This window comes from Haliotis cracherodii, unplaced genomic scaffold (genome assembly GCF_022045235.1).
Source record: "Haliotis cracherodii isolate W230 unplaced genomic scaffold, xgHalCrac1.p SCAF_8, whole genome shotgun sequence".
Lineage (NCBI taxonomy): Eukaryota > Metazoa > Mollusca > Gastropoda > Lepetellida > Haliotidae > Haliotis > Haliotis cracherodii.
In genome coordinates this window covers 12,598,903-12,610,102 of record NW_027266341.1, presented here as the reverse complement: position 1 = coordinate 12,610,102, position 11,200 = coordinate 12,598,903, and the positions used below count along the sequence as shown (strand labels likewise).

The following is an 11,200-nucleotide window of genomic DNA, read 5'->3' as shown; positions in this document are numbered from 1 at the left end:
GACTGCCATCTTCCCTAGGCAAGAGAGTTAACTGACGGTAAAAGTCCAGTTTCCACCCTTGCCGAACTAGGCTGGAAATACTGGGCTCGATCGTAGCGCCACCAGTGGTTTTTATGAGTTATGTCCCTTCTGAACCTCTCCTATGGACCAATCCGATTCCATCACTTGCATTTGTTTCAAACGAAATGGCGGCGCCCAGTCAAGACGCCCTGATCGGTAATCAAGATCTATATTGTGATCAAAAGGGTCTTACACGAGGAAGTGCATTAAATCACGCGAACACCTTGATAAAAAAAACATGAAAAGATTTGGAAAATATCTGCTGACAACGAGTTGGCGGTGCACACGCTTTGCAAATCCTTCAATCGACCGAAATCTGCACGACAGTTTCCGAACCGGATTTCGATTTCGGTGCGCGCATTTGATTGGACTATGCACAGACTCGTTAGTCCAACCAAAATGTAACTCCATAATACCAGCCTAATTCGGCAAGGGTGAAAACTGGACTTTTATAGTCAGTTAACTCTCTTGCCTTGGGAAGATGCCTGACTGCCGACCCTTACCTGGATTGTAACAACGTGGATCAAAACTCACTGGTGATGTTTATCGATGCCAAAATGGATATTCCTTGAAATGCACACTTTGCAATTTTGTCACGGCTGTCAGTAATCTACCTTATAGTTCGACCGGCTGTTTTCACCAAAAGGTATTTGCACACATGTACCTATCTTCATTAATTAATAATCGCGATATTTCGTGGCTCTGTTTCATCTGGCGAAGTCCATAGAAGGTTTACACTCACGTTACCATCTCACCCTACCGGTGAACCATTATGACGATGTCCCACTTTTGTCTTGCAGTTGATTATGAGCAAGGAATTTATAGGACATTCTAAACCTGCATCTTTTAACAAATAAACTTTTTTATTTTTATGCAAAAGTTTTGATTAATCATATCAACCATAAAATGGTTCAAGTCTGAGAAATCATTCGAATCAATTGATTCCGGAGGCAGAATGAACTAATTCTCAACGTTTCTCCATAAAATGACCATTCACCGCATTGTGTACCGAAGTATGCTTCCGATAATGGTATCCTTGGAACATATATTTTCTGGTGGAGCAGGAGGGTCGTCACGGCAACACTCACGTCGATTAGGATGAGTTCCGTGCAAATGACAAACATATACGGTAGTTCACGTAAACATATCTTTAATTAGAATGTTGTGTCTCCAATCTTGGTTTTAGCCGATTATCTTGTTAAGATCTCCAATGAACGGCCATGTATACTTCACTCCACTGATGGAATGAATGACGCCATTAGTTGCAAGCCAATCCTGGTTCCAAACGCTTCCATCAAATGGTGTAATCCAGAACAAATGGTTACCTGTTAAGATTGAGTGAGTGAGTGAGTGAGATGGTGGTTGAGTGTTAACTGTTAAGACACTTATACCATGAACACTTACTTAAAGTTTTATCTAAGCCACTACAGGTATCCTACATGGGAGAACCAATATCGCCGTCTAATGGGTGTTTGTCATTTGGGACACGTGAAGCAGAAATATTTCTCGACAATGTACCCCAACCAACACCCTCTGCACAAATGTCTCGCTCGAGCTGCATGTTCCTCGAGAATTTGTGGGCCTTGAGTGGACAGTGAAAGATGCTTTTTCCTCGAACAGTTCTATCATACACGGGAGTTGTATACATGTAATATAATGTGTTTGTCTGCATGTGCTCTTCCACACGAGGACTTGTCTTTAGAGAGTATATAAAGGAACAGTTGAGAGAAAACTATCAAGTACATATCATTTCATATACAACGTATAGTCGGGGCTAGAGCAGGGAAACCGTTCAGAATCAGTATGGAAATTGAAGAAAAATGGCCAACTGAGGTTAACTCTAAGACGGATGGCTTTAGAATGTAACTCTGCTGGTCATTCGTTCTAGCAGTGAAATAAAGAAGTTAACACTTGCCGTATTCGTGGACAGTGTAGGTAATGTCGTATTTTGGGTTGTTATCGTGGATGTCCTGTTTATTATACCAGCCATAACTGTAGTAGACGCCTGGCAGGATGTGGAATTCCACCAATGCTGGGAGTAGATTGTGCGGCGAATATAAAAGACAGTGTAGGGAAATTGGTGAAAAAAGATCATATCATTATATTACAACATTTTACTTTTTGAGAAGTGAAAAACAGAATTCCCAGCTCATGTATGAGCTTTTGAGGTGTGTAGACATTAGTCGACAATGTTGCTGGGGGTGGGGGGGGGGGGGGGGCTGTTGTTAAATAACGTATCACTCACCTTGAAGGGGGGGGGGGGGGGGGGGCTGTTGTTAAATAACGTATCACTCACCTTGTAGCATCTACATGTTGTTGAAGGAAGCATCACTCAACTAAAAGCATGGAATCTTTGTTGACGAAAATATCACTCACCTTGTAGCATGGACATGTTTTGGGAGAAAGCACCAGCCACCTCGTAGCATGGGATGGTTGTTGAATAAAAGCGACAACGCCATTTCCACATTCATAATAAATCTCTCGATTATACAATTCCGACGATTTCATGAGCATGCATACATGTACGTGAATGGCAACGCTGATACTCGTCACAAACACATGCCAAAGCAAGTCAATTGTTCACCTGAAGAAACACGAGAATATAAGCCTTGCTTTGTATTATCACTGAAAGATACCAGAGATTGCGGTCCCAGTATTGTGACAATTGCGTGGCAGTGGTTCTGTTTCAACCCACCTTAAATTTCCAATAATATATCACTAAATAAACTACACAAGAGAGAAATCTCGGCACACACAGGTTTATTCAAATACCACAATGTCCTATAGACATTCGACAATTCATGCCGACCACGTGAAAAAAAACAAGCAAATGGCCGCTCTTCACAGACTCCAAACCAAATGTGTAGTAATAGTGAGACTGACTGACACTACAGGTGGCCCGATACATTTTCCTGTTGCCCTCGGCCGTGTGTGACTTCAAAGTAAACCTTCTGAGCAAGACTGTCGTAACCAAAGCACTCTACCGTTCTAATAGTCGCCAAGGGAGGCAACTCCTCATAATCCCGAAACTGGCCGTGTACGGCCCCAGAGTCTCAAACCAAATCAGCAACCACCTCGCCGCTCCCTCGGGTAGAGTCGTGCGCTGAACGAAGGACCAACGTTAAAAAACGGCCAAGCATAAAAAATCGTTACAGGAACATATAGTACAAGCCAAAATAGGGAATTGAATCGGACATAATTTTTCGTCACCGATCCATTAATTTTGGATATGACATCCACATGTCTGCCATAAAACTTTTCTGAGGCTTTGAATGTTGTAACCTTGGTCAAACAACTTTTGATCAAGATTCGTATGACGCTCTTTGAAATCTTAGCAAAAAAGCATGCTCGATTGTAAAACCATCTCCCACCTTGTAGGAGTGGGCGGTTGTGGAAGAAAGAATAACTTACCTTGTATCATGGGATGTTGTTGAACAAGCAATCACTAACCTTGTAGAATTGGATTAATGTTGACGAATGCACCACCTCGTAACAGGGGAATGGTTTTGAACAAAGCATCACTCACCTCGTAGCAGGGGTACGTTGTTAAACAAAGCATCTGTTCTTGTTTTATTCATTTTAAGAAATGCGTCATCAGAAGGAGCAAGGACTGTGATGTTGTCTTCTGTGGAGAAAACGTTCTTCAATTTTCTAAATAAATATTTAAATTGATTTGACATATCGCATAACATAATGAAATTGAACAAACGAACTCCGACCTTAAACCGTAACATTAATGTTAACATGGTGTCTTGAACCCAGCGTATCATATCAATGTTTTTCGTAAACCTTTGTACTTAGTGCAGCGTAATACTATTATGTCACTGGCAAATAACTTTTAGCAGCGAACTTTAACGGAGACTAGTATATCAATGTTGTACAACGTTTAACCATGTACTTGAACGCAGCGTATAGTCAATATTATACGTTTACCTTGGTTTCAAATCAACGGTTACCTGTTTACTCTACTGCAGCGAATTAAATCAATGTTGTACAACGGTTACCTGTGTACTCTACTGCTGCGAATTAAATCAATGTTGTACAACGGTTACCTGTGTACTCTACTGCAGCGAATTAAATCAATGTTGTACAACGGTTACCTGTGTACTCTACTGCAGCCAATTAAATCAATGTTGTACAACGGTTACCTGTGTACTCTACTGCAGCGAATCAAATCAATGTTGTACAACGGTTACCTGTGTACTCTACTGCAGCGAATCAAATCAATGTTGTACAACGGTTACCTGTGTACTCTACTGCTGCGAATTAAATCAATGTTGTACAACGGTTACCTGTGTACTCTACTGCAGCGAATTAAATCAATGTTGTACAACGGTTACCTGTGTACTCTACTGCTGCGAATTAAATCAATGTTGTACAACGGTTACCTGTGTACTCTACTGCTGCGAATTAAATCAATGTTGTACAACGGTTACCTGTGTGCTCTACTGCAGCGAATTAAATCAATGTTGTACAACGGTTACCTGTGTGCTCTACTGCAGCGAATCAAATCAATGTTGTACAACGGTTACCTGTGTACTCTACTGCAGCGAATTAAATCAATGTTGTACAACGGTTACCTGTGTACTCTACTGCAGCGAATTAAATCAATGTTGTACAACGGTTACCTGTGTACTCTACTGCAGCCAATTAAATCAATGTTGTACAACGGTTACCTGTGTACTCTACTGCAGCGAATCAAATCAATGTTGTACAACGGTTACCTGTGTACTCTACTGCAGCGAATCAAATCAATGTTGTACAATGGTTACCTGTGTACTCTACTGCAGCGAATCAAATCAATGTTGTACAACGGTTACCTGTGTACTCTACTGCAGCGAATCAAATCAATGTTGTACAACGGTTACCTGTGTACTCTACTGCTGCGAATTAAATCAATGTTGTACAACGGTTACCTGTGTACTCTACTGCAGCCAATTAAATCAATGTTGTACAACGGTTACCTGTGTACTCTACTGCAGCGAATTAAATCAATGTTGTACAACGGTTACCTGTGTACTCTACTGCAGCCAATTAAATCAATGTTGTACAACGGTTACCTGTGTGCTCTACTGCAGCGAATTAAATCAATGTTGTTACCCTTGAAGATGAACCCTTCGTATCATGTTAACCCAAGGTATTAAGCTATTTAACACCGACATTCTTTGATATTATGTAAGGTGCTTCGAACCTTTAAGTTTGTTTGTCATTCCTGACAAGGCGGCAGCAGTGAGAAACTTGGAGTACGTGGAGTCCTGTTGTAGGCTTTTGACAATATCACCACTCGGAGCGGCCAGGGTAGTGCTCAGCAGATATATATGTCCGTTGGAGACGCTCAGGTTGGATTCCGTGAGGACGACGCCGTTGACAACAGTCACCTGCAGGTAAGCAGCAAAATCAACATTAAACACAGGTAGAGGCGAAGAGGAGATATGATACAAACAAACAGAAACAGTAGAATAAACAAACAAATTTAAATGATAGCATTATGACTGTTAAACACTGTGGATGTCATGTTACAGCAACGGACCTTGTTGTGGGGGTAGGTGACCATGCGTACAGGTTTTGACGCCAGGGTGTTGACTTTCTCCCCTGTCCAGTGGCGGTGCGTGTTCCCCGTGTACGGCACAATGTGATACTTGACCAGAGCCTTCAACTGGGGCAGATTCTCCTTCCGGTATAGCTGCGAAATCATCTGCTCCGGTAGCGCTTGAAACGCCGCGTCTACCGGGGCGAAGACGGTGTATTTTCCTTCAGAATGAAAACAAGTAATGTAATGTGTAACTACGAATACATGTTTTATCCGCCAAAGATTGATAAAAAAACAATTGTATAAATCAAAGTAGACAGAAATGACGAGATTGGTAAACATTCTACGCGCAGGAATACATACTGTGGCGTGATAATGAATCAGGTGATTGTTTAATTTATGCACATAACTTGACAAGCCCACAAAGTCAGTGGCTTACTTTTTTAAAATATTCATTGGGAAATAAAAGGAATAGCACGTCACCCATTCATCTAATCAGAATACAGGAATGACAACACAACGGAAGTTTAATTATATCAGTGTGAACCTCGGGTTTGTTGTCTATGACCTTTCGTTTGGTGTTTATGGCAACGTTGGCAATAGACGAATGCAGTCAGAGACCATCCTCGGAGTGGCAGGCTACGGGTAACCAAAAATCGACAAGACAACTGGATTCGAACAACACACCTACGAAATCGATTCCAGCCAGCAACAGTGACTGCAAGAAGCATCCCTGGCCTTCGACGAATATATTTACAAACCGTACGTCGCCGCCCCAGATGTGCAGGGATTGTCGCCAGAAGACCCGCCACGCTGAACGGCAACGCAGTGGGGACAAGTTCTTTTCTCTGACGAGTCTCGTTTTCACCTCAGCCACAGCGATGGACGGATTCGAGTGTACTGACGTCGAGGTGAACGTTACGTCAATCACTGTGTCATGGAAGAAGATCGGTTCGGGGGCGGCAGCCTTATGGTATGGGTTGGGACAGAGTACCCGTTCGATAGGGGTAGAGGGAAGTTTCAATGGACAGAGCTACCGCGACGAGATCATCGGCCCTGTTGTTCTACCGTTTTTGCGTCGTCGTGGCCCAGGCATTACCTTTCAACATGACAACGCCCGGCCACATATTGCTCGACTTGTTCAGGATTTTCTTCAACAAAACAACGTGAATGTCATCCTCCTCTGATCTCTCACAAATCGAGCACATGTGGGATGAGATGGATCGGCGCCTTCGACGTCAACCACGTGTTCCACAGACACTCCATGGCCAGGAACTTCGAAACATGCTCCAGCAGATATGGACAGATATCCCACAGGACTTTGTGTGACGCCTGGTCCATTCCATGAGGCAAAGATGTGTTGCTTGCATCGCAACTAGAGGTGGACACACACGATATTGTTTTTTAATTGTGATTTGTAATTCGACATTTTGGCATGTTCATGTTTTTAAATTTATGAAATCACACACTGAAGTCAGTATGGTAAATTAAACCATTTGAATCTTTTATCTGTTGCAAACCGAAACTGTTTCAGATTTGGTAAAAAACATTACTTTGCATTAACTCTTATTCATTGTCAAAGGAACTTTTGTTGTTCAGTGAAGGTAGTTGCAGCAATATTGTGTTAGGACCCCTAATCAAGCAACTGTGTCAGAAATAAGAATAACATCATCAGCAAAAAGTAAAAGGAACAAATGTACTATGTCGGGATGAAACTGGAACCGATGCTTTGATTTCCTCTGCCAACTCATTTAAAATAAGTAGGGCCTGAGTACAGAACCTTGGCGAACACAAGTCTGTGTAAAGGTTAATATATTTAACACATGAGCTGACTTTAGAATAAATAGGCTGGATATATTTAACCATTTTGGATGAAATACCACTTCCATGTGGTACATTTTTCCTAATTTTGTTCTATTAACTCTGAGTTTTAGACTTACAAAAATCATAAGTTACTTTCATACTGCTAGAAACACCAGATATAGCTTCTGTGAGGATGTTAATAATAATTTTCATCACAATTGTACCTTTTACGACCAATGGAATCTGTTTCGAAACAGACAATCGAAACGAGTTATTCTTTGGCGTTGATATTTATTTATACGATTCGGGTGATATTAGCATTACATTGGATGCTGATAATATGAATAGATAGACACGATATATTATGGCCCGCGGAAATTTGACTTCTCCCCAGCGAATATCAAATGGTTGACCCCGAAGTGTAATATAATTATAACGAGCTTATCTTGAAACGTTTAGCCAAGGTAACATATCCTATAGTTTAGCTGCATCACGTGCGGATCCTGGCACGCATAAGGGGTACAACTCTGAAAAAGTGAGATAAGCTAACACTGATAAGGATATTTGGCAAATAGAAATATATAACATGTTCATACATCAATACCTTTCGTGTGAACATACCCGTGTTTAGGAGACTCTCCATTCCGGCTCTTCGTACGAGGCTTGAAAAGGACATGATGTCGTACCTGGAAGCCAGTGCCTCCATGATAGTTCGCGCAGCAACATCATAGACGCAAAACAGAAGCAGCCCACACACGACTTGCACGTTCATTGCTCCACCAAGTGAGTTACCCTAGAAACGTGTATTATTTCGAGAATTCATTAATTTTCGTTTTCCTAAATTACCAAAATTACAGAGAATATCGATTCTGGGCCACATTTTGTTTCTCACGCCATCAACGAAGTCACCGGGCCTGACCAACCAATCTATTTGGTCGCCTCTTCCGACAAGCATGGGGTGCTGGGTGAGATTCTGAGCCAGACAAACCAGTGATGACCTATTCTGACCCGGAATCTTAGTGGATCACTGAACTGAACATTATTTACACCCAGGTCACTAGCAGCGGCATTAGAGGTGTGTGAGTGTGTGAGTTGGGTTTTAACGCCGCTTTTAACAGTATTCCAGTTATATCACGGCGTGTCAGCTTAATATGGGAGGTAATTCCGAAGTAATGCAGGTCTCAGACGTTTACCACTTTGCTGAAACCCACGAGCACGGGTATGGTGCTGATAAACCTAGAAACATAATCGGGGCGAACCGGGATTCGAACCAACAGTCATAGATTTCTGGCGTGCCCAAGGGGCGCAACTCTGCACAGCGAATAATGGCGCCTTATACCACTGGGCCACCCAGGCATTAGAGGTACAATTCAAGTATGTGCATGCATGTGTAAAAGAACAATAATACTATGACAAAACATCACACATTTGATCGTTTCTGTTATGATACTCTCACCTACAAAAACGTATATACGTTAACTTACATATACGGAGTCAAATTAAAAACTTCACATTTTAAAAAGTAATCCCATATATGATATACAACGGGCAAATGTATTAGAAAAGGTAATTTTTAATCATTAATGTCCAAAGAAGGATTTGAATCAACGGTGGTAACCATAATTTGGTCCAAGCACCTACGGTATTCGGTAATAACATCAACAGTTTAAATCATAAGTTCCAAGCACGAGAATCTGATGGCACACAAGTTCAGTAGCGTGTATGGCCACCATTTGCGTTGACAACTGCCACACAACGCCTCCGCATGGATCTTGTGATGCTTGTGAACACATGATTTGTAAGACGACGCCATTGTTGCTGCAAAATGGTGCCAAGATCTTGCAAATTCTGTGGTTGGTTCTGGAGAGTGCGCAGACTTCTGCCGAGAGCATCCGAGACGTGTTCGATGGGATTGAGGTCGGGAGACCTTGACGGCTAGTCCATGACGTTGACTCCCGCATTCTGAAGGAAATTCCTTGTCAAAATTGTCGTGTTTGAAGATCAAACCGGCAGATCAAACCATAAAAGGCAGAAGTTCTGGTGCCAGTACCTGGTCGCGGTAAGCAGCAGCGTTGAGGTTGCATTGCCACAAAAAGCGCCCCACACCATGACACTTCCGCCTCGAAATCTGTCAACTTCCTGTACACAACACTGGGCGTAACGTTCATGACGGCGCCTCCACACCGTCGCCATACCATCAGCAAATGGAAGATTAAATAGAGATTCATCACTGAAGACGACTTGATTCCAATTCCTCTGAGTCCATCGTAAGTGTCGCTGTGCCCACAATTGACGTTGACGTCTGTGTAATGAGTGCTTGAAGGTGAGCAGTTCTCAGACGGTTTCAAACAGTTTTCGCACTCAGTCTACCCCTAAACAGTTCATTTCTGGTTGATATAGCCGTCAAAAATCGGTTACGGAGGTGACGTAAGACAATCTGACGATCCTCTGCATGTGACGTCACACGTGGTCGACCTGGCCGAGGGCGATCAGGGGTGGTACCCGTTTGCTGTAGACGCGTCTGTAAATCATAAACAGTCCGTCGACTACAACCCATCGTTCTTGCGACTTCAGCTACGGACGTTCCCGTCTGCAACATGCCGATGGCACGTGTAAATACTTTTGTTTTCTTGTGTTTTTCTTTTTTTTTGTTTATGACTGCTAACAAGTATGGCTGAAAACACGTGCGGTATTATGGCCACGGGACCAGTTGCACGTGAAAAACCACTTTTGCCACTATAGTGCTGTGCACATGATTTTGATCGATTCACCTGCACAAAAACGGGCGTTATCTGAAGAGTGAGTGAGTGAGTATGGTTTTACGCCGCTTTTAGCAATATTCCAGCAATATCACGGCGTGGGACACAACAAATGGGCTTCACACATTATACCCATGTCGGGAATCGAACCCGGGTCTTCGGCGTGACGAGCGAACGCTTTAACCAACAGGCTACCCGACCGCCGCTTATCTGAAGACAATACGTGGCCATTACTGTTGAAATACACAATAAAGGCCCACAATGATAACTGGTCAAAATGTTAAAAATTTAGGATTGTGAAGTTTTTAATTTGGTTCAGTATATGTGGAAACGAGCTGAACTAGTAACTCGCAACGTGCTGTGTTTAGGCCTTCCAGTGCGAGGTATCCACGTCTGGGAAAGGTTAAAATCATTACGAGAGAAATTATGCCTTTTTGATGTTCTGAATAACTATACAACGACGGGTTCATTTTAAGAGAGAAATACATATACGGTAAATTTCAATTTGACTTCAATGCCTCTTATGCTATCTTTCTAAATAAATATACTAGTCATTTATGAAATAGTAACATTACTTACCGAAATCCGTTGTGGCTTCACCGACTCTCCCATGTTAATATAAGCTGGTGTTATCATCAGGAACGTGGGGTTATCAAGGGTTGTACTTGGGCGTGGAAACCAAGACTCGCGCTGCAGGTAATCAGTTTAAAGAGCTATATTTACAATTTAAAGTCTATATCTTGCAATATTTGTCATGTTTATCTAAAATATTTGTGACAGAGAGAACACAAGAAATGAACTCTATGTAACATATGTTTACTTACTCATGTATGGGTTTGAGAATTCGGTGTAAATTGAAAGGTGTCCTGTCTATAATCATGTTTGAGAATGTCTTACGACACCATTTGCAATTTTCAAGAAATATTACTACTTGGCATGGGACGCCGGGAATTGGGAAAAAACATAACAGAGGAAAAGACAAACAATGGGCATCACATCCTTTCGCGTAATGGCTATTTTGGCCATAAAGGGGTTTAGCCAATTCCGG

General features: G+C 42.1%; 1 protein-coding gene across 1 annotated transcript; it reads right to left on the bottom strand.

Annotated features, from left to right (window-relative positions):
• Positions 1-1,189: 1,189 nt before the first annotated feature.
• LOC139449685 (transforming growth factor-beta-induced protein ig-h3-like) lies at positions 1,190-10,779 on the bottom strand. The gene is made up of 7 exons (XM_071231185.1): positions 10,732-10,779; positions 8,015-8,186; positions 5,591-5,811; positions 5,252-5,438; positions 3,587-3,685; positions 1,976-2,092; positions 1,190-1,385 (listed from the first exon to the last, which is right to left on the bottom strand). Exons 1-7 carry the CDS (start codon positions 10,762-10,764, stop codon positions 1,243-1,245), a joined length of 972 nt encoding a protein of 323 aa, XP_071087286.1. The 5' UTR covers positions 10,765-10,779; the 3' UTR covers positions 1,190-1,242.
• Positions 10,780-11,200: the final 421 nt, after the last annotated feature.